General features: G+C 37.4%; 1 protein-coding gene across 1 annotated transcript in view; it reads left to right on the top strand.

Moving 5' to 3' along the window:
* The window catches only part of LCORL (ligand dependent nuclear receptor corepressor-like), a 24,562-nt gene extending 946 nt beyond the window's left edge, over positions 1 to 23,616 (top strand). Inside the window, exons 3-5 of the mRNA XM_009585916.1 lie at positions 9,867 to 10,121; positions 19,925 to 20,015; positions 21,426 to 23,616. Of these exons, the coding sequence (XP_009584211.1) occupies positions 9,867 to 10,121; positions 19,925 to 20,015; positions 21,426 to 22,458 (1,379 nt within the window). The 3' untranslated portion in view covers positions 22,459 to 23,616. The remainder of the gene's footprint in view (positions 1 to 9,866; positions 10,122 to 19,924; positions 20,016 to 21,425) is intronic.
* Positions 23,617 to 24,410: the final 794 nt, after the last annotated feature.

Genomic DNA, 24,410 nt, shown 5'->3' with positions numbered 1-24,410 from the left:
CAGCAGGAAGACCGTTTTAGGTGAGAGGATGTGTCTTAACAGATTATAAAATGGGATTTGGGATCTTCTAACACAAAAGCTGCTACTTCAAATACATCCAAGTCATAGGTTGAAACTTCTTGTCAAAATATAGTATTTAGTAGTAACTCAGTAATTCTTTGACTATCCTTGTTCTTTGGCACTCAGCAAGCTACAGCAGTACCTGAGTGACTGACAAATCAGCTTGATTCATGTAAGTGACTTAGCTAGTCACTAGCAACAGCAGCAAAAATACTCATTTTTCTTCCTTAAATTTCTATGTAAGGAATGTGAATGCAGCTCTACTCAGTAACTTGAACTTTTAAGGTTGAAGGTTTTTCTTGGTTTTAGTAGGTGTACTTCGATGTCAAAATAGCTGAGTATGACTAGGGTAACAGCCCTCTCTTGTTCTAACAAAGAATTACAGAGTGTCAGTCACATTCTCTTTCTTCATATAGGTGGGAGGAAAAAAAACAAAATTAATTTTCTCCCTTTTACCTTGCTGTGGCAGTAAGAGATTACTGTGCCCTTGAACCTGGGGTGGGTGGAATCTTTTCCTGTACAGGTCATCTCTGTTCAGCCTATGTTTTGCTCGGGGCTTTAAAGAACTTTGAATGGAGTGCAACAGCATTTTGAGTCCATCTTCATTCCTTGGCTTTCTTTAAAACCAACTATTTTCCATTTGAAATAGAATGTCCAGTGAAGTTGCCACCTCATTACTTCTGAAATTCTTACTATCTTTTCATCACAGGCTGAGTTGCATGGCATCTCCCTAGGTAGGTATTTTAATTCCTTCAAATTTCTACTTTCTCAGATCTTTTCTTGTTCTTGATGTATAGTGGTTTTCAACATTTGCCTGCTTTATGCTTCTGCTGGAGATGCTGTCTTGATTCTCCTTGAGAGGAATTTTTATCATGGGAGAAGTGAAACTTGGCATGACCTCATATTACCGGTGTGAGTGACTTTTGTGAAGTTTTTCACAAAGAGCACTTGGCTTTTAGCATTTTTCTTAGGTTTTTTGATCTGCCAGATCAGTAATGCTAGGTTAAAAAGGTTTTGTCTGTTGAAAAATAAAGTCTTTTCCAATTGTTTTTGTGATTCTCTGAAGGACTTTTATATTCTTGGGTAAGTGACACTTTGCTGAAGAGTTTTCTAAGAATATTGCTTCAGTTCAGGTTCCAGCAAAGTCTCTTAAGTTGTTCAAATTATGGGAAGTGAAAAAGAAAAAAAAAATTGTATCTGCAAAGTGCACATGAAACCAATTTATGAGCTATTTAAGTAATTGTCTTGGCTTTGTGGGAGGAAGATTAAGATTTTTACTAGGAAAATCCCAAGTCTGCTTTATGAATTTTTGTAGGTTTTTGAGATCAGTTATCAACGTAGGAAAAAAAAAAAAAAAATTTCAAGTAATTGTTTATCTGAGGAGCAGTTCTTGTACCTGCTACTAAAACAGATGTCCTTTCATTGTCAAAAAAATGTAGAATTCTTGGTTGGCTGTCTTTAAAATGGAAGTAACGCCTGTTTCACTTGTTTGGATTGCAGACTCCTCAAGATCATACACTGTCTCTTACTATCGTAACTAGCACAGTTTCATTTAGGGCCTCTGTGAACAACTTCTAAGACCAGTGAGCAAATTTGAAAGTTGCATTTATTGGTGTCATTATCCTTTTATTTTAGAACAAGTTAGTATATGGCTCGGTTTTTAATTTGCACACTGGTTTGGGGGTTTGGTTTTTGTTTGGGGTTTTTTTTTGTTGTTGTTTGGTTTGTTTTGTGGGGGTGTTTTTGACATCGGGGAAACTAGTTCAGAAGATCTCAAAACATGCAGCTACGTTATATTATTGTCTATAGCATACAACCTTCAGGCATTCATAGATGAGGATTTGTCTGTAGAATCCCAGACAAAGATGATTCCTCTTTCCTTTTAAGAAGATGATAGAATTACTGCCAAGATGGGTAAACTCTTGAGAGTTCACTATGTATTAGTGAAAGACCAGTTTGGTAGGTAGTTGTCTGTAGGAAGTGTCTATCCTCGGCAGACACCTCAGTAAAGCCAAAGTAATTTTTGTCATCAAACATTGAATGTTTCCATTAAACAATATATCTGAAAAACAGATGCTTTCTTCCTACAACCATTTGGTGTTGTAAGCAGAGTAGACTGTGATACTTTTCCACTTACATAACATTAAAATACATCTTTTGTCAAAGAAACAGTTACAAGGAAAAACCATTATGTGCTTTAAAAAATACATACTAGTCTTTTATTTTTAAACTATGAATATTATAGAATGTGGCATACGTGATCATCATTACATGGTGGAACCATAGTGTTTAAGAGCTTGATCAGACATTTTGATCATAGATTATTAATTTTTCTGGGTTTCTGGTGATCCACACTATATGTTCTGGGAAGCTTTTTTTTCCCATGCAATATTAATGTGACCTCTTTAAACAAAAACAACTAGATCAGGTTGCTTAGAGCCCCGTCTAACCTGACCTTGAATGTTTCCAGGGATGGGGCATCTACCACCTCTCTGGGCAACCTGTTCCAGTGTTTCACCACTCTCATTGTAAAAAATTTCTTCCTTATATCTAGTCTGAATCTACCCTCTTTTAGTTTAAAACCATTCCCCCTTGTCCTGTCGCAACAGGCCCTGCTAAAACGTTTGTCCCCATCTTTCTTATAAGCCCCCTTTAAGTACTGAAAGGCCGCAATAAGGTCTCCCCAAAGCCTTCTCTTCTCCAGGCTGAATAACCCCAACTCTGTCAGCCTTTCTTCATAGGAGAGGCGTTCCATCCCCCTGATCATTTTTGTGGCCCTCCTCTGGACCTGCTCCAACAGGTCCATGTCTGTCTTGTGCTGAGGGTTCCAGAGCTGGACACAGTGCTCCAGATGGTGTCTCACCAGAGCAGAGTAAAGGAGCAGAATCACCTCCCTCGACCTGCTGGCTACACTTCTTTTGATGCAGCCCGGGATACGGTTGGCCTTCTGGGCTGTGAGCACACATTGCTGGCTCATGTCCAGCTTTTTGACCACCAGTACCCCCAAGTCCTTCTCGGCAGGGCTGCTCTCAATCCCTTCCTCCCTTAGCCTGTATTGATACCAAGGGTTGCCCCGACCCAGGTGCAGGACCTTGCACTTGGCCTTGTTGAACCTCAGGAGGTTGAGATGTCAACCGTACCACTCAGCTTGGTGTCGCCTGCAAACTTGCTGAGGGTGCACTCGATCTCACTGTCTATTTCATTGATGAAGATATTAAACAGTACCGGTCCCAATATGGACCCTGCAGGATACCACTTGTCACCAATCTCCATCTGGACATTGAGCCATTGACCACTACCCTCTGGATGTGACCATCCAACCAATTCCTCATCCACTGGACAGTCCACCCATCAAATCCATATGTCTGTGGTTTAGAGAGAAGGATGTTGTGGGGGACTGTGTCAGAGGCCTTACAGAGGTCCAGATAGGCATCATCTGTAGTCCTTCCCATGTCCACTGATGTAGTCACTCCATCATAGAAGGCCACTAAGTTGGTCAGGCAGGACTTTCCCTTGGTGAAGCCATGCTGGCTGTCTTGAATCTCCTCCCTGTCTTCCATGTGCCTTAGCATAGCTTCCAGGAGGATCTGTTCCATGATCTTCCCAGGCACAGAGGTGACTGGCCTGTAGTTCCCCGGGTCTTCCTTTTTTCCCTTTTTAAAAATGGGGGTTATGTTTCCCCTTTTCCAGTCACTGGGAACTTCACCAGACTGCCACAACTTCTCAAATATGATGGATAGTGGCTGAGCAACTTCATCCACCTGTTCCTTCAGGACCTGTGGATGGATCTCGTTGGGTCCCATGGATTTGTGCACCTTCAGGTTCCTTAGATGGTCTCGAACCTGATCTTCTCCTACAGTGGGTGGGCGCTTCATCCTCTCAGTCCCTGCCTTTGTCTTCTGCAGCTTGGGTGATGAGGCTTGAGCACTTGCTGGTGAAGGCTGAGGCAAAGAAGTCATTGAGTACCTCTGCCTTCTCCATATCCTGGGTAACCAGGTCTCCCGTTTCCTTCCGGAGAGGGCCCACATTTTCCCTAGTCTTCCTTTTATCCCCGACGTACCTATAGAAGCTCTTCTTGTTGCCGTTGATGTCCCTGGCCAGATTTAATTCTATCAGGGCTTTAGCTTTCCTAACCTGATCCCTGGCCGCTTGGACAATTTCTCTGTATTCTTTCCAAGCTACCTGTCCTTCCAAGCTACCTTCCATCCTCTGTAGGCTTCCTTTTTGTATTTGAGTTTGTCCAGGAGCTCCTTGTTCATCCATGCAGGCCTCCTGGCGTTTTTGCCTGACTTCCTCTTTATTGGGATGCATCGCTCTTGAGCTTGGAGGAGGTGATCCTTGAATATTAACCAGCTTTCTTGAAGTCCAGGGTATTGAGCTTGCTGTGCACCCTTCTCGGTGCCCTAAGGATCTTGAACTCCACCATTTCATGGTCACTGCAGCCAAGGCTGCCCTTGAGCTTCGCATTCCCCACCAGCCCCTCCTTGTTGGTGAGAACAAGGTCTAGCATAGCAACCCCTCCTCATTGGCTCCTCTACCACTTGGAGAAGGAAGTTATCGTTGACTCTAGAATAGCTCAGAATAAATTGCTATATTCTGTTTTTAACTTGTTGGTGATCTGACAGTGAGCTGGACAAATTTACGGGTAGAGCTAAGAATATTGCTGGTACAGTTTGGTGGCTGTTGAGGTGGGGTAGTTCTAGAAAACATGTGGCCTTTTTGTGAAAAGGGGAGAGCGAGAGTGAATACAGGAAACATGCTGATAAGCAACCAGGTGTTCTTAGTTCTGCTACTCACACAATGGGATTGTAAGGTACAAGGGGGGTTGTGATTCCCTGCTGATTTTCCACTGGCTTTTAGTATTTTATCAGAAGAGAAATTAAGTCACTATTTTGACTCTTTAATAAAAAAATACTGTTTTTCAAGAAATAGAATACTATTGTGGAGCACTATTTTGGGAGCTTTTAACTCCTTGTCCATTGTCCTGCCAAATACACATGTAAGTCTGAGCTATCAGTTAAATCAGTCATTACTTTGTCATTGCAGTCTAACGATTATGCATAGTGTTAATGTACAGAATAGTTAAGAATGTGGACTTGAGTAGTTACAAGGTGGTGCAGTACATAAACTGAGGAAGTCTTAATCCTAAATGTTAGCTTTGAATTAAAATAAATCATTGCAATTAGTCATAACTACACATCATCTTTATTACTGCCTTCTCTTGCATTCTGACTGTAATCTTGACAATCACAAGCAGAAAATATCAGATTACATTATACAAATGTGTCATTTAGTCTTGTCTTATCCTAATAATATCAGGATGTCTACAGTGATCTGAGAGAAACTAGAGGAACATTGGGGCTACCTTTTACTCCAAATCCTTAGAGACTGTTCTGCTGGGTGTGAAGTAGTATGTATGTATGTACATGATCCATGGAGTAAATACAGCTGCCTTGTGTTGTAAATCAACTATGTGAAAAAAAGAAGTTTAAACAGATGTAGGCATGTAGATTTTAAAACTTTGTAAGCAGCTATAATCATGACTCCTAATAAAATATCTTAGAATAAAAACTTTTTATACAAAGTATATCTGGTGCCATCTGCTGATGATAATTAAGAAATATTTGCTAGTGATACTAAACTCAGAGACCTAATACTTTTCTTACCCCAAAATACATTAAGTTGCATTTAAAAAATTTTATGACTTACTACAAATTTCCCCTGTGTAGTGACTTTACCACTTAAACTTAAATTTACAGGTCTGTATATGTTTTCATTGCATACATGTATAATAATACAGACTTGTAGCCATTGAATGTAAGTAATTAGACTTTATATAATATAGTTCAAGTGCGTGTACTCTATTCTGATCACTCAGGAGTCTTATATTGATAAAACATTATGTAGAAGTTGCATTTGTCCTTGAAAAGTCTGTTTTCTTTCAAAAATCTACAGTGTGTAAAAAGAAAATAGTGTATGAAACTATGTAACTTTTTCTTCTTCCCTTTGAATATCTAACATCTCTCTCATTTCTGTTATATATCATTTGGAGAGCTGTGGGAAATTTCTAACTTCAAAACAGTCTAAACTACTTCTTCCTCATAATACAAGTTATGCATCCACAGCTTCGTTCTCCATTAGGAAGCAAAGCAGCATTAATAGGAATGGATCAAGAGCAGCTTTCCAGTACCTCTGAGGGGGTTACTGAGAAGACAGGGTCAAACTCTTTACAATGGTGCATAGCAGGACAGTGGAAGATTACAGACAAATAGAAACAAGAGGTTCTTTTTTGTGTAAGAAAAATGAGGACAGGCAAGCAGTGTAACAGGCTACTCAGAGAGGTTGTACAGTCTCCATCCATGGAAGTATTCAAGACCTAACTGGATAAAACCCAGAGCAATCTGATTTGATCTCAGTCAGTAATGCTTTGAGCAGGCAGTTCTACTAGAGATGTCCCAAGGTCCTTCCAACGTGAATTATGATTTAATGACTTGCACAATAGAACAGTCGATACTGAAGATATGATAGCGATGCAATTTGCATTTATGGCAGCTAAGCTTAGTCTAACTGTGGGCTAGCCCTGTAGATTGAATATGCATTAGTAGCAAGAGCACTTCAGATGCACCCCTGGAGCACATCTGCCAGATTATATGCTCCGAGATACCTTCCCCCCTGCCCCAGTATTACCTTTTTAGAGTAAATTAACTTAAAATCTGTAAATTGCCAGTAGCTGTAGCAGTTGAATATATGAGAAATTTTGCTGCATTTATTCTTCCATGGGGAGTATTTGGAAATTGTTAGAAAAAAAATTAAAATTAATACAAGAGAAAATATTATTAGAGCAAAACAATAAATCCTTTGGTTTTCCAACTAGGTCAAAAGATGACTTTGCTCCTAATAGAAAAGTGGGCTTCTCCTGCAAGTGTCTAAAAGAAATTCCTGCTTGGATATTACCAGTGTGAAGAGTCTAAAATGGAATAGAAAGGCAATAGAAACTTGGCAGTTCTGAAAGAGCTTTGTCTTGCAGTTTTATAATAATTGATGCTGGGGATGGTGATTAATAAGCAGAAATTATTCCAGGCTGTTGTGTTTTCCAGGTAATGGTAGGCGTCCCCTGTGCTCTCTGATCTTTTGCTTTTTAAAGGCACAGATCATACCAGGGTGTAAAATAACTCTTTTTACCATTTTCATTGGTGATCACCTGTTCTCCAAAAATCTTCCGAGAAGTTTTCCTTAAGTGCATGCAAACAAACTAATTTCTCTGTATAAGCAGGGTCATTCCAGAACAGATACCTGGTGGACTATTCAGTGTCGATGATGTTTTGTATATTTAATTTTGTATGAGTTTCTTGATTACTGGCTGTCAGATTTTTGTTTGCTTGTGTTTGGGTTTGTTTTGTTTTTAAGCTAAGCTATTGATCAGTACTTTTCACTGTCTAGAGCTAAGATTCCCCTGTCATGCAGACACTTGCTTTTGTTCCTAGATAATTCAGGTTTTCAATTCCATCTTTTAACTTTCCTTGTTCTTTTGTTATTTTTGCATATACATTAGCATTTTTACACCTGTTGCCTTACTGCTTCGATATCTTTTGTTGAATTTTTTCTTTCCTTGTAAGTGTCTCTCTAGGAGGATAAAATTCCAGATGAACATTTATTGGATTCGTTATGTAGAAATTGGGAAATACCAATAAACAAAGAATACCTGTGCCTGGGTGTTACATGATGGGGAAAGATCTTTTTCTTTGTAGGTATCCTCCATCATTTAGAATTTCACCTCATACCTCTCCTCTAGAAACTCCTACCAATTTTAGAAATTTTGGTAGAGATGTGGTTGAAAGATTGTCAGAAGATAGAGCTTCAACCCTAAGCAGACTTTTTTTGTCATGCCTTGCATAAGGTCTCTTGAAGCCAAGATGTCTAGCGTATACTCAGTCTTTGAAAATGTTAGAGCTTCGCTTTATCTCATAAAGCATTACTGAAAGGCCAACCAAAGGTACTGACAAGAAGCATCTGAACAGTCAGCTGCCCCCTCATGCTTTAGACAGTAGATCGCATACGTGCATGTTTATAATTCCTTGCAATACTCTGTTGGTGAAAATGAATTCTCAAAATGGAATATGTTTTGAATAAACCTGAAACAAACAAACAAAAAAATCTTCTACTCATTCATCCTAAACTTGAGCAGCATTCTTTCATCTGTTTCAGTGGTCACTCTCTTGATAGTAGATGGATAAAGCTTCATTGCCATAAAATGCTTGAGCAAATATACTGTGTGATCCTCCAAACTACCTATTAGGTAGTTCATATTTTGCATGCAAACATCTACCCCATCCAGTCCTTTCAGTTTCTCCACTTCCATGAAAACAAAACTCAATTTATTGACTGTCTTCTCTGTTTCAGATTAAGTATCCCAGTAACTGCCACTGTGTCCTTTGCCATTTCTTTCAGGCAATCAAGGCTGACCTGAAAGCTAATTCTTCCTGTATCACATTCACGTTTACTTTGAATCCCTGTCCCTTCTTGATGAAATCTGTTTCACTCATTACCTATGAACTCAAGGATGGGCAGTGGTTAAAACATTGAAAAGGATATTTTTGTTTTGTGTGTGTGTAGAGGTGAAGGAAAGAAGGAAGAGTGGGATAGTGAAGTGAGTACTACTACTGCCACTTTAAGGAAGAACATAGATCTAAGCATAGGCAATTGTGCTTGTCTTATGAAATGAAGTATTGCAGTCATCAATGCAGTATTGCATTGATGAGAACACAGCTTACTTTAAGTGAGTTTCTTAATTACATTGTTATTTATGCGAAGTTATATATCTTTATTTTGCTGATCTTTCTGGTACTTCTATTTAAATTAGGATTCTTTTTTCAGTGATTCACAAATATAGTTTCAGCTATGCTTGTTAATAAGAGGTTTAACTTATTTCTAGCTGAAATAAAATCATAGGTATCTTATGTTTGATCCTTTTTTTATTTTTGTGTTTGTAAAATTAAGTACTTCTTTCCATGGGACTGTTACACACACAAACAAACAATAGGGTACATACAGTTTAGAAGTGGAAATAAAGTTTTCTCCCAAATGTTTTCCTTGGTAGCACTTTGAAAATGTCCTGGAAATGTCCTGAAAATCCTGTAAGATTTTACAATAAAAACTTACAACTTTATTGTAAAATTCCATTGCTTGTATTACTACAGTCTGTATTTCAAGTAGCATCATATCAGTTTTGACATTGCAATCCTGAATCTACAATGGGGATTATAATCTAATATGTAGGTGAAACAATTTTTTTTCTTTTTTTAAGATCAGCTCCTCAAAAGTCCAACTGTTCTATGTTATGAAAAGGACTAATCTATAGAACTGCACTTTAAAATTAATTATTTTTGTTATAGTTGTTCTTTGAAAATAACTTCTTTATGTATTCATAACTTTAACTTCCACTGTTTTTATTCAAAATTCTTTCTTTTCAAAACTGAAAATGAACAGTCTGCAAATGAAAATTCAGCTTATTTACCAACAATAAATACAGATTCTGACTCCCATACTTGCATTATTTATTTACCCACATACATGCTATGACAGAGGAATAAAGTAAAAATTACTGATGTATGCTAAACATGTTCTTCCAAGTGACCTCCAGTTAGGAACGCTTATAAGGAAAACTTACTGGACATCTGAATTGATGTGTTCATTACACGTTACACACATTTATTCTGCTTATAGAAAGTATTTATTTAAAGAAAAGTAATTGATTTTGGTTTTTTAATACATCTGTTGCCTGTGTTGTTGTTGTTTTTTATTCCTAGATCTTCCTCAGAACTGTGATCCTAACATTCCCCTAGTTGCTCAGGAATTAATGAAAAAAATGATCCGTCAGTTTGCGATTGAGTACATTTCAAAAAGTAGCAAAATTCAAGAGAACAGAAATGGTTCGTCATTTGAACCAAGTCTGATATGTAAAAGTATCCAAATGAACCAAACGGAAAACTCCCTTCAGGAAGAACAGGATAGCCCTCTAGACCTCACTGTGAATCGAATTCAAGAACAGAATACTCAGCAAGGTAAATTTCTATATCTGCTTGTCTGTGTTTTGCTGTCATTTATTACCTTATTATGTCTTATTCCCTTAAAAAAATAAACATGTGTCTGTGTCAAATATCTATATGTTTTGTCTTTCCAAAGTAGTAATCAGTATATAGGAAAAAAAAAATTACCTTCTGTGATTAAAATAAGGTTGAAGGAAAATTGGCATTGCATCAACTTATCACTTAAAGAAAACTCATATGTTTTCCTTTAAACACCAGGAAAAATGTTGTAAGAGAACTAAAAAAAAAAAACCACAAAAACAAACAAAAAACCACCAAAAACCACATTCTTTCTAAAAACATTTTTCATATTGTGTGTTAGCAGATAAATATTCTCATTTCTGAGTGCCTGCGTTAATAAGTGACATCGGAATTTCTCAGCTTTAGAATACTGAATCTAAGCCAGCTCACCTGTAGCTGTCACAGGTAATAGCCATTCAAGATTTTTTTTGAAGAAATGGCTGTTAAGAAGCCTTCTGAGAAAAGAGAGAAAGATAACTGGAATTTCAGAGAGCAAAGGTCATTCTGTCTTTGTCAGCCCTTGGACACTTTGATTCTTTAAATGCAGGCTAGTTAGAATGATGGAAAGAGAAGATTAATTTGGGAGGAAATTTGCATACTTCATGTCTTAATCATTATAGATCAGTACAACTTTCTTAATTGAGAGTAAAGCTAGAAAAAGAAAAATAGTCTGTCTCACTATCACTAACAAAAAGGAAATAATTTCTTTGCCTCGAGGAATATTGCTATCCAAAACTGATAACAATATAATCACAAGAGTGTTTTGGACTTTGAACTGGATTTGGATTAGGAGCAATTTTCAGGAAGGGTTGTGACTGTCACGTGCAACCGAAAGCAGTGGCAAAAGCAGCTTTTGTCTTTTACAGATACGAGGGTCCCTGTTAATCCAATAATACTGCAGACCAAAGGGAAAAGTTTACCTGTATAGAATCATAGAATCATTAAGGTTGGAAAAGACCTCTGAGATCATCGAGTCCAACCGTCAACCCAACACCACCATGCCCACTAAACCATGTCCCTAAGCGCCTCATCTACACGCCTTTTAAATACCTCCAGGGTTGGTGACTCCACCACTTCCCTGGGCAGCCTGTTCCAAGGCCTGACCACTCTTAAGTATGTCACGTACCATATTAAATAAGTTAAAAAGAATGTAGAACGGCAGAATTAAGTTTTTTTTTTAAAATGTACATTGGTCAGAATGAAAGCAGATTTTGTATGTGTGTACTTAACGATGCAGTGTTTAATTAGATTTACCTTGCTAAACATACCTATTCTAGATTAAATTTTAAGCATCCCTTCTCTTTGACAGCAGAAACATTAAGAAATAGTGGAATTTCTGCTTTTATTCTGTGTGGTCAGCAGAAACCAGTTCATGCCTGGGTTTAGCGAATAGCTTGTGCAGATTAAATCCTGAGAAAATATCTGTTGTGCTTTGATATACCTCTGCTTTGGAAAAGTTACAGATTTTTAGAGATTTATAATTGGCCAGGTTGAAGCAGGTTTCTTTTGCGAGGGTAATAAAAAGTACTTTCCTGATATCAGCACTATAGCCTGTTGCTTACTTCAACAGCTGGTTATAAAGAATAAGTAGTTTAAAATATCCATGAGGGAGCAAAGTCCCCAAGACAGGTTCTGGTCCTCGCTGAACCCTAATAAATCTTAGAGGAACGAAAAGGAACGCAGAGGGTGAATGGGGCAGGGCTGGGAAGAAAGTTCTGCTGCCACCCTCAGCTATTTGAAAATCCATTGATCTTTTGTCCAAAAAAACCCTTAAAGTATAGAGAGATTGAGATATTTTAATCTTTTTTATATCATTGGAATTGTTCTTATGAGGGTAAACAGCAAGGCTAAAATAGTTGCTCAGCATACATAGTTTACTATGTAAAACTTTTATAGTGTGTAAGATACTGTAGATTCTCAGAACTTGCACTGCCATGTTTTCTGGAGTGCTTTGCAGATGTTAAAGATACTAGTCTTGCTGTGAAGTTTAGAGCTACTGAAATGAGAGGAAGTACTGAAACAAGACTGTAGCTGGAGAAAGGTTTTAAGCCATATTATCAAAGAAGTTGTATTGCACTTCCCATTTCCTATGAACATATCAATTTTGAGCTATCTTAGCTTTCCACTGTAGGGGTAACAACACAAGCAAATAAGATCAAGATGGAAAAAGTCAGCCTGCTCTTTTTATTTGCATTGTGTTCTAGGTGCAATGATTCATTAAAAGTTCTTTCAATTAGCTGTTGTCAGGGACTACATATTATTATTCTACCTACTCTACTCCTCACTTCTGTCCTTTTCCTGAAGAAAGCTTGGATATATTGAAGTGTTACATGCTTACGGTAGGGAATTGTGAAATTTTTTAATTGGATTATTTTAAAAAATATATTATTCTGTGTCTAACACGGTATACTTCCTTAGTCTGGAGACTCGTAAAAGCTATACCATGCTTCCCTTCTTAGTAGTGTCTTTTAATTGTCATGCAACTCTTTCTATTACTTGCTATTTGTCATTCCTGTTACAATTTCCAAATGAAGTGGCAGTAACGGAGTAGGAAGTTCAAACTTGTACATTGCTCTGATGGATCCTCAAGTTGAAATCTTTTTAATTAAAATCCTGTGAAGCAGATAATGACCTAAATATAAATACTTCAGGTTCATTTTCTGTTTAGGTGGGTGCTTTGTATTTACAGCAGTCATCATTAAAATGAATGATCTAAATAATACAGCAGTCAGTCTTGTTCCTTTTCTGTGGCAGTGATTCTTGGACTTAAGTTGAGACGAAGGAGTAAGCTTTCTTTTCCAGATCACTAGATGCATCTTTTTGCACTGAGCAGATCCAAGCTAAGTGTTAGCTCAATACTGAAAAAAGATTCTGCCACTGAGGATGTCTGGATGATTGTATCTTCATTTAAGAAAGCTTCTTTCTTACTTCCAGTATCTGCGGGCCATCTCTGAAGTACTCCCAAAATATTCAGGTCTGACACTTTCAGACCTGATATCCCTGTGTATTGGGTTTACTTAGCAAGGTTTTGGTAGTTGGGGAGGGCTGTAGGGATGGCTTCTATGAGAAGAGGTCAGGGACTGCCCTGTACTAGGCATAGCCAGCTCTGCAACAGACCCACAACAGGCTAAAGTGGAGCACATCAGTGAGGTTTGCGGTGCCTCTGTGAAAACATATTTAAGAGCAAAAATGCTGAACAGGCAGAGGAGTGAGAAACAGCAGGGTGAGCAACAACGTCAGAAAAGGAGAGGGAGGAGGTGCTCCAGGCATCAGAGCAGGTATTTCCCTGCAGCACATGGAAGAGACCACTCTGGAGCAGATATTCACACTGCAGCCTGTAGAAGACCCCACACTGGAGCAGCTGGATATTTCCTGAAGGAACTGCAGCCTGTGGAAAACACAAAATGGAGCAGCGGAAAAGTGTGAGGAGGAAGGAGCCGTAGAGAGGAATTGTACTGACTGTTACCCCCATTCCCAATCTCTCCTGTGCCACCTGGGGATGGGGGAGAGAGGTAGAGGAGTTGGGAGTGAAGTTGAGCCTGGGAAAAGGTGGGGTGGGGAGGTACTTTAATTTTTGTCTTTTTCTCATTATCCAAACCTATTTTAATTTGCAATAAATCAATTTTCCCCAAGTCTGTTTTGCCTGTGATGGTAACTGGTGAGTGACCTCCTTGTATTTATCTCAAAGACCTTTTTCATCTTGTTTCTCCCTGCCTCCCTGTTGAGGAGGGGGAGTGAGAGAGGGGCTGGGTGGGGGTCTAGCTACTGGCCCAGGTCAACCCATTGCACTTCTGGTACTGAATCATTCAGTACTGAGTATTTAAGCACTGGCATCCAGATATGTCCAGCTAGCACCATACTGATAGCAGAGTCCCAAATTATGCTCTGCTTTCTTCTACATGTGAAAGTGTGGTAACTTAGCAGAGTGCTTTAATTCCTATGCACCTTGCTGGTAACTAATCAGGCAGTTACTTCACTGTCAGTCAGTTAGAAGCAACTGTCTCCAGAAATACCTGTATCTTGGGTTTTTTTCCTAATCCATGTAACTCTAAGACTGTCCAGGCCTTGAAAAGAATACTCTGTATAGTGAATGAAAATTTGTTCTGCGTGCACTGCATCTAACAAAAATAGGGTGGTATTGTGTATTTTTGCAATATTACTTGTCCTCCAAACTAAGCCAACAAAAAAGCAGCATCCTTGCTGAGTAAAACATTGAGTGAGGAACAGTCTTGGAATATCCTGCAGCAACTTACTATTTTCTTGTGCTGTCATGATGCTGAGCTCTTTGGGGAGTATTCCCAGCAGCAGCTAACTTTGATGCAGAGGTTTCTTTCCCTTGATAGATGTGGGAGAGTTGATCACTCTCAAGCTGCTAAGCAAAGTGACTTACAAGAGGCAGAAGTATAAGCTATACAAATAAATAATCTATTAGTTTAGCTACACAAGCTTATTCTTGTTGCTGTTATCTTCTAGGAACAATGATAGTGTGTAAACATAGCAGAAAAATGCAAGAGAATTTGCATAGATTTCTTTGTTTCATTGATCCCCCATAAATTGGAAGACATCAGAAGGTAGCTAGCAATGTGTGACATCTTGCTGCGTGAACTTTTACAGCTATCTGTAGCTTTGTCACTGTTGTTGGCTATTATTGAAGAAGTAGGAAAAATAAGGATAATCCAAGTCAAAAATTCTGTTTAAATTATGTAAAATAGCATTTTATTATCCAGTTTAACAATGTGCATGTGATTTCACCAAAATTTGTAGCAAAATAAAGATTTCTGAATAACGGGCCAGAATTTGGAAACAATTCTTAATTTTTGAAAAGTAAGTGGTTTCACGTCTCTTGAAAATCCACGCTGAAGTTAGTATGGCAGCTGGAATCACAGCATGTGTGGCCTCTTGATTGCTATGTTCAGGGCCACTGAAAGAATTCCAAACACTTGCTGAAAATAACCTTTTATTTTCCTAATATAGTATTCTTACCATATGTATTGGGGAAAATACTATGCTTTTTGAAGGTATAAATGCTATGTTCCCAAAGATAAATTGTATGAGCAGTAAATCTATTCAAGAAGCAGTTTGTTTAATATTTCTGCAGGAAAAGGTCACCCTAAAAAGGTACATTTTTGAGGGGAGTAGTGTTTATTTCTTCCTTGTCCGCCATGGTGGCTAACAGCCACGCTCCTTGGTAGAGATGCTTGCTTGCTTGCTTCCCCCTCAATGGCACAGGAAGAAAATGGGAAGAACAGGAAAGAGAGCTCATGAGTTGAGATAAGGACACGGTCATTGCTTACTGCTTGCCATCATGGGCAAAACAGACTCTGCTACAGGAAAATTAAATTATTGCCTATTAAAAATAAATGTTTAATTATTAATTCAGGTAGTGGGAAACAAAGACACATTATGACACCACCTTTCCTCTCCCCTTTCCTAGGCTCAGCTTCACTCCAGATTCCCTTGTGACCACCACCACCCCTGTGGTGCAAGGGGAATGGGTGTGGGGTATCCACAGTCTGTACCTAATGGTTTCTCTCTGCCATTTTCATCTGCCATTGGGCTTCTTTTTACTGTTTTCTCATTGTTTTTATTCCCTTTTTCTCTCTCATCCAGCACCTTTTGCCCCTTCTTAAATATGTTTTCCCAGAGGCTCCCCACAAGTGGCTGCTGGGCTCAGCTGTGCCCTGCAGTGGGTCTGTGGGAACCATCTGTGTCTGGCACAGGGCAAGCCCCTGGCCTCTCCTCACAGATGCTGCAAAGACCTTGGTATGGACACCCAATATATAGCTATATACTTTTTATCTGGCAGTTTTTAATTTTACAAAATAGCACATCAGGTCAGCAAAAAGGGGCTAGTCAAAGCAGTAGTTAAGAATTAATAAAAGGCTTTGGTGTTCTTACTGACAGTTCTCTGAAAACATTGTTTCCTTGTGCAGCAGCACAGAAAATAGCCAGCAAAAGGCAAGGCATCATCAGAAAAGGTATTGAAGACAAGGCAGTGTCATTTTGTTGCTATGAAAAACCTCACTGAGCTTTATCACAGTATGATGGGTAAGGTAAAGGGAGAGTTGTTACTTACTAAATCTCACAATATTAAAACTAGGCAGGGCTCACTGAAACTTCTTAAGAGGGAAAAACAGATAAGGGGCAGCTTTTGCACAGCAGCTTGAACATCACAAAGTGCTGTGACAGGAGGTCATGGAGAATGTACAGTGTCACTGGGTTCAAAAAAGCTGGGAAGTTGTCCAAGGCCTAACAGAACCGAGGCCAGCAACTAAAGCTAGAGTGGGCAGGGATGTACTGCTCAGATCTCTAATCCAGAGATTATGTAGCAGCTTACAGGGAGAGAAGGAGAGGAATGAGCTGCAGGTAGTGGCCAGGCTGATGTGCACTCCCACTCTAGGAGTGGAGTTTTTCCCACGCCTGGAGACTGACGGCTGGGTAGAGTAGGTTGTCTGACCTAGTAAGGCAGTTCATAATAGCTAGTGAGAGGTTTCCTGAAACCCAGAAAAAAACAGAGAAGTTTGCTAGAATCAGTACAGAAATACTAATTGTAGGAACTCAAGGGTGACCCATACAGTTTCTGTTACTTGCCCCCCACCCCCGATTTCTCTAACATCACTAGTCTGGAGGAGTTTCAAGTGATTGTGATCCTGATTATTTTGAAGCTGACCTTTGATCACGCTTAGTTATATCTTGGTATTACTGCACCTGATGATCTGGTGCTGGGAAGCAAAGGCCAGAGGTTGAGCCATTTATTTGAAGATCTAAATAATTTAATTTGCACAGAAATAACTTCATTAGAAGACCATGAGCAGCAGACCTGAAAAACTTCTAATAATTTTTTTCTATATTATCTAGTGTTACATAGTATTGTTTATGAAGACTGTCATCATAGTAGTTGTGGCTTCAGCTAGAGTGGAAGTAATTCCATGTCTTTTATTAAAACCACCTTACGGAGTGGTTTTTCTGTTCCTGATGTCATTCAGTTCCTATCCAGAATTCTTGCCTAAATACCTGTTTTAAGTAATTTGATAGAAATAATAGAAAGTTCTGGCTCGGTTTAAAAAAAACTATTCCTACCTTGCAAGTAACAGGTTTTCAAGGTTCATTATCTACCTGTAGGATGCCTCTTTGCAAACTTTTTGGTCTTGTACCTAATGAACCAAAGTGAATGTCTCTACTGTGTATATGTACATACACTCATTTCATTATGTAGCATTTTGTTATGTTTTAAAGCTTTATAGCAAGTGCTGTCACTTTCCTACCAATTGTAGGTGCTCCTTTATTATAATAATAATAATTGCTACAAAGCAGGAAGATCTACCAAGCCCAGGAGCTACTGTGTATTTTTAATGAATCTTTTGGACTTACCAGCCATTTCTGCATCAATTTTGGGGGTTTTGTGTTGTTTGGTTTGTTGTTTTTTTGTTATTTTTGTTTTAATTTGAGTGAAATCACCGAATAAAAGCCTGGTGTGTGGTGACTTTATCTGGTATTTTGTATGTATATCAGATTTCTTGCATGGTTCTTTTTACTCTTTACTGAGGATCATCTTCCTATAAAGCATTGTGTTCAGGGAGCTGTCATATACTTAATGAATACATTTGCTGTGTTGGAGGAACCAACTGTCTTGAACCTGAAACTACTCTTCAGTTCTGCTTACCCTTCAGAAGCCCAAAACGTATCTAATATTTTTGTTTCAGGAGCTTGCATTTTCAGTACTGTGTTCTTTTTAGTCATTTTTCAACTTATTGGTGGCCTTGTGTTGTTAAAGCCAATTCTGAAAGATTGGAAATGAAAATTATTTTGGTTAGATTTTTTTATGGAATCTCACGAAAGTCTTTGGGTTTTGTTTGTTGGCGTTTTTTTTCCCCTAAAAATCTAATTAGCTTCAATTTTTTTGTAGATTGAATAGAGAGAGATGATTAGCTCTTCATAACTTGATGAGTTGTGAACTTTGAAGTAGTTTTTTCTCCAGTGACTTTATCCAGTGATCTCTTCTAAACTTTTTTTGTCATAGTGCCTATGAATATCAACTGAAGATGGAGAAACTGTTGTGGAAGGGAACACACAAACACTTAAGAAAGGGAAATGTACTTTGTATACTGACAGAACACAACAGATGAAATCTGTCTGTGGCGCAGGACTCGGGGATGTTGCGAGCTTAGGTATTTGGGATACTTTGCAGCTAGATAGGCCAAATAGTCCCTGTAGAATATTTCTGTAGTGTTTTTAATTGGCTTTTCCTTCTGGAATATCACTGCATCAGAAAGGTTGATTAACTCGTCCTTCCTTTAACTTTCTTAGGGTTAAGGAAGACTTTGAAAGGAACGTCTTCAGGAGAAAAAGAGCATCTTTGACAAGTGGCATATTTATAAATATTTTTTCTCCTTATGCTGACTTACGATGCTACTTTTTCTCTCTTTACCCTTCTTCAAATAATACAAAATAGTTGGGCAAAAACAGTCAAAAATTGTTAAAAACAGTCCAAAACAAATAGCTGGATTTGATTATTACACAAAACTCTATTTCTTTGCAGTATTGGTATAAAGGAGAGTTACCCTAACAATTTTTCTGACTTCTTATTCGGGTGGTGGCATTTGGACTATTCAGCCAATGCTTCATGTCTGCATCTGAGGCTGTGGGAAAATATATACAGTTGATTGATGTTTTAGAAATAATACACAGTAACATGAAAATGGCACTAATGTAAAAAGGGCTAGCATAAGGTTGCTTGTAGAGTTGAATGTTGAGCTACATCTTGAAACTCAAAATTGGATTTGCAGAGCTCAGGCACACAAAACAGCCCAAGTTTGAAACAGAGAACCAAGGAAGAAAGGTATGAAATTAAACATATTTAGGGGATTTATCTATAACTTAAATGTGATTTTTTTTAAAAACCAGAAACTTAAACTAGAAGGAGTGTTTCAGGTGCTAATTAGTTTTTTAATTTTCAATGTTCTTAAATATTGATTTTAAAAAAACATGGTTTTCTATTTCAATACTTCATAGACTTCAACAGCCAACTATAAATCTTGAATTTAACATTTGCCAGTGACTTAAAAGAGCAGACTCCCACCCCAGTTTAGGTCTTTCCATTTCTCTAGTTCCATTATTACATATATGTGGGGGCGGCAGGGGGGAATATGTATGAACAAATTGTTAGAACCTGTAATGGGTCTCATATGCTTAAAACTATGTTGGGCTTGAGCTGTCTTCCCAGTTACTGGGGTACTACTTTCTCATCCAGTAACCTGGTCTGGTCTCATAGCTGACCCTACTCTGAGCAGGAGGTTGGTCGAGACCTCCTGAGATCCGTAGTAGCCTGAATTATCCTGTAAGGCTATGATTTAGTTATGTCAGTTTTAACTTCAGTATTAGGCTTGTTTGTTTACGGTATGTAAATATGAATATATGAATAATAATAATTATATCAAGTGCATTGCTTTGGTTGCCTTGAAAGTAAACCATGCACTATATATGCATACGTGATTTTTAGGACAGCGGTCACTTGTTTCTGTTTAAGACAGAATCTTCTTTTAAATTCTGTTATTTCTGAATGGGTTTATTTTTTATTTTTTCTTAATTTTAAAAAGTTTTATTATAAATCAAATATATAAAACCATTTGCTGACAGCTGATATTGTTAAAGGAATAAGATGTCAGATTAAAAATCGTGCCATAGGTACAAACATTTGCTAATAAAATTTCTGAGATCATTCTTAAACAACTGCTATCATCGCTACTCGTTCTTTGCAGGGGATGGAGTGCTAGATCTCTCTACAAAGAAAAGCGCAAGGTTGGAAGAACCAAAATATGATCCATTGTGTTCTGAAAACTCAGTGTCTGGGTAAGCAACGTTTAGGACTCTCTTCGGCTTATGTAAAAGACAATCCAGGTTTCTCCTCTCTGAAGTCAGGTTTTATGTTCATAACATATTTGTATATACTGACACACACATGTGGTTCTTGTTTTGCTTTCAAAAGAGTTTTTGTCACTCATAAGTGTGTGTCTATGTATATATCATATGTTTCATTTGTCTTTTTCCTTTTTTTCTGTTTAAAGAAAAGTTATCAGAACAATCACCAAACTTTAGTTCATGTTACTAAAAATGAACTGAAAATTGATTACATAACACATTAATAGGATAATAGAAGAAAATGTAAATATGTTCTTTCAGAGTTTATTTAGGAAACTTCAATTTTGGACAAAAATGACCATGTTAATATTTAGACTTAAAATATTCTTCAACTAACATGAACAAGTTAAATGACTATTATCTATAATATTCCTTAATAAGACAGAGCAAGCGCGCGACAGAGAGAGCTCTTAATCATCGTACTTATACTTACATCATGGTTCTGACTATGGTGTGTGGTGGCAAATGGTTAAATTTCTTTATTCAGCAAGAAAAACGTTACTGCATCTGCTGAAAGCTCCACAAAACTAGTGAAATGCACTGTTTTGTTGGATTGTGTTACGATCTTGGCATCCTCCCATCCACTAGCCATAACAGGACCCTTTTTGTCACCTGTACGTCTTACCAAATAACTTACTGCAAATAGGACTACAATAGCAGTATTTGTTGAATGATGTAAAATCGCATTTTATTAATTTGCTGATATGAAGAAGTTTTAAAATTAATATGACTTTGTAATTAGAGAGCTGTAAATAGTGGCTAGAAGTTTTTTAAACTGTGTTTTATTTTGCCAAAATGGACTTGATTGTTAACTACAGCACTTTATCTTACTGTTGTAGAAAGCCTAGTTTTGTGTAAGTCTGGGATGTTTGTGTGTAGTTATGTACTTATTGCTGCAAATTTTCTATGAGGGGGTTGACTCTTTTATTACTTGTTTAGCGGTAACGTCACGTTTCTACTAACAAAAACTCCTTCAGGATTTGGGTATTTAACGGAACGTTAATTGTATAATTAAAATTATAACAGTGTTGCTCTGCAAGCATGTGAACAAGGGAATATAGCAAGCACATGAGAATATTATCAAATACTGAGCTAGGATATAAAGTTCTTGGAAGGGCTGCTGTAGAAGCCACCGTATGATTTTTGACGCACTGTCCTACCAGAACTGTAACATTTTGCTAGGATAATCATTTAACTACCACATCTCAAAGGCTTAAAAGTATCAGAAGCAGTGATGTTACCGAAGCAAGGAGTATAATAAAGGAGTGGACCCTTCCCTTCCATAGCTGTGTGAGAGTCTCTCATACATCAGTTTACCATCGTTTCATTCCATCCATCCAGGAGACTACACAGACACAGAGAGGACTATGTGGAAAGAAGTGCTGAGTTTGCAGATGGTTTGCTCTCAAAAGCTTTGAAAGACATTCAGTCTGGAGCACTGGACATAAATAAAGCAGGCATACTTTATGGCATACCTCAAAAAACTTTACTTCTCCACTTAGAAGCCTTACCAGCAGGAAAGCCTGCACCTTTTAAAAACAAAACTCGAGATTTCAATGATAGTTATTCATTTAAAGACAGTAAAGAAACTTGTGCAGTCCTACAAAAAGTAGCCTTGTGGGCAAGAGCTCAAGCAGAGCGCACAGAAAAAAGTAAACTCAGTCTACTTGAAACCTCAGAATTAAAATTCCCAACAGCTTCCAGTTACCTCCACCAGTTAACTCTACAGAGAATGGTCACTCAATTTAAAGAAAAAAGTGAAAATCTACAATATGAAACTTCAAGTCCTACTGTACAATTAAAAATTCCTCAGCTAAGAATAAGTTCTGTGTCCAAACCACAGTCTGATACTGCTGGTCTTCTGGATGTTATGTACCACGTTTCTAAAACCTCCTCAGTCTTAGAAGGATCAGCTCTTCAAAAATTGAAAAATATACTCCCTAAACAGAACAAAATTGAATGTTCTGGACCTGTAACTCACTCAAGTGTTGACTCCTACTTTCTGCATGGGGACCTCTCTCCTTTGTGTCTTAATGCTAAGAATGGGACAGTAGATGGAACCTCAGAAAATACAGAAGATAGTTTGGATCGTAAAGATAATAAGCAACCGAGAAAAAAACGTGGCCGCTATCGGCAGTATGATCATGAAATAATGGAAGAAGCAATTGCAATGGTAATGAGTGGGAAAATGAGTGTTTCCAAAGCACAAGGAATTTATGGGGTACCTCACAGCACTTTAGAATATAAAGTAAAAGAAAGATCTGGAACATTGAAGACTCCACCGAAGAAGAAGCTCCGATTACCAGATACTGGCTTATTTAATATGACAGATTCAGGGACTGGCAGCTGCAAAAATAGTAGCAAGCCTGTGTAGAATAATTGTTAGCGAATTGTTTTGTGTGTGTGTATGTATGTCTGTATACACACGCTGTGTGAGAAATACATATGCTCACTCTGACAGAAGACGTGAAATTACACAGTTCAAAAACCACATACATGCCTTTTGAAAAATAGTTTTATTCAGGGTTTTCACTGTGGACAGAATTATAGAGTTCCTCACTTAATTCTGATAGTGTGTATTTAATATAATCCTTGTATAAATAGGTGAAAAGATTCAGGTTTTATTTAGTAGTCAATAGCATAAAGATGTTTTGGGAAAACAAGTATTTGTCATGTGAAGCATAATTTTTAATTGGTGAAGAACCACTCTACCCATTCAATAATCCATCTTATTACGGAAATACACAAGCAAGGGTTAGCAGACTTTTATACTTCACAGAATACTTGCAATAAATTGTAAGTAACTCAGATTATACGAATCAAGGGATTTTTTTTAAAAAGCTAGTTCCTTACAAGGAAGTGGATTTGTGAAGTATTAGTAGAATATAGTACATTCTGTGAAAGAAAAAAAGTTCGTTATTTAAATATCCAATACAAGTAAGAAAAACATTTCATTACTAAAAATGTGTGTTTAGCAGGCATAAACTGCATTTTTTATCATTTTAAGAAAATTTTGTTGTTGGTTTAGAAAGAAATTGGTGTTTACAAAGTGTACACTTATGAAACCTGAGAAATTACTGTAGTTATAGAATTATTAAATATGAAATAAGATGGAATACTAAGAGCATAAAATAATTTAAACTTTAACATAATTTTTCTTTTTAGTTTGACAAATAAGGTAACTTGTAAGGTTTAAAAAGAAAGTTGGAATGCAATTTAGAGCATGTTCATAATGTGCACAGAATGAGCTTGAGAATGGTTTGGGTTTATTTGGGTTTTTTTGTTTAAACGTGCTGGTTAGTTGATGTTATGACTACTTAAAATTTATTTAAGGATTGTGTCACACTCCTATTGAAAAACCTCACTGTAACTGTAATGTATTTGCTGCTGTGACATTTCAAAAACATTTTCAGTTTATCAAAATGAATACCGAGTTACATTATCATTTTGCTAATAACCAAATTTGCAGTTCAGGGTCTTGATAGAAATACAAATATTAAACAGTGAAGCTGTTTTGAACTTTCAATAATATAAATTCTTTATAAATTTGGTAGTTAGAAGTTAGGCAGTTCACTTTAAATACGTAACTTTTCATAGAATTTAAGGGAGACCAATTACCTTCATATTGCAGTTTTTACATGAATTTCAAAGTATTCACATTGGACTTTATATCGTACTTAATTTTTTTTGTGTACTATCACAAAGTATATGTCTACATATGAAGAATGGGGGCTTGCTTCATACATTCAATACTGAACATCAATGCCCTTTTCCTCTCAAAATGTAATTTTTTCTGTATGCATCTAATTTGGCATAGAAAAAGACTTTTCTCCAACTTCTATACATTTGGTGCACATGCATACATTTTTTTCTCCCACTTACATTTACGTGTCTATAGGTTAATTATATAAATGAAATGGGACATTAGATACATATGGGCCACATCAGGTAATTTGATTTATAGATAAACTTGCCATTAAATTCAGTGGAGAGCATACTGCATTATTGATGGCAAAATCTAGCCCATATTTATTAACGCTACTAAAAAATAACAACTTCCATTTTAAAACAGAATAATCCTTTGAAACTGCACAACCAGTGTCTCAGTTCTTTGGTCTCTCAGCTCTATACTGAATCTTCTTCAGTGATTAAGGTTTACTTGCCTATTACAGAATGAATCCTTTTTTTAAGCAGAACTGTACCTGATAACAAGGAGATCACAAAACAGCAGATGTCAGGGTCATCTTTCATTTTAAAAGAATTAAGCCATATTTTGTGAGGGCCAGAAGGATTAATTTGTGAATATATCCCCACTGAAAAACGAAG

The sequence above is a fragment of the Fulmarus glacialis genome, unplaced genomic scaffold, assembly GCF_000690835.1.
Source record: "Fulmarus glacialis isolate BGI_N327 unplaced genomic scaffold, ASM69083v1 scaffold8799, whole genome shotgun sequence".
NCBI lineage: Eukaryota > Metazoa > Chordata > Aves > Procellariiformes > Procellariidae > Fulmarus > Fulmarus glacialis.
The sequence above is the reverse complement of the archived record's forward strand: the minus strand, read 5'-3'. Positions and strand labels throughout refer to the sequence as shown.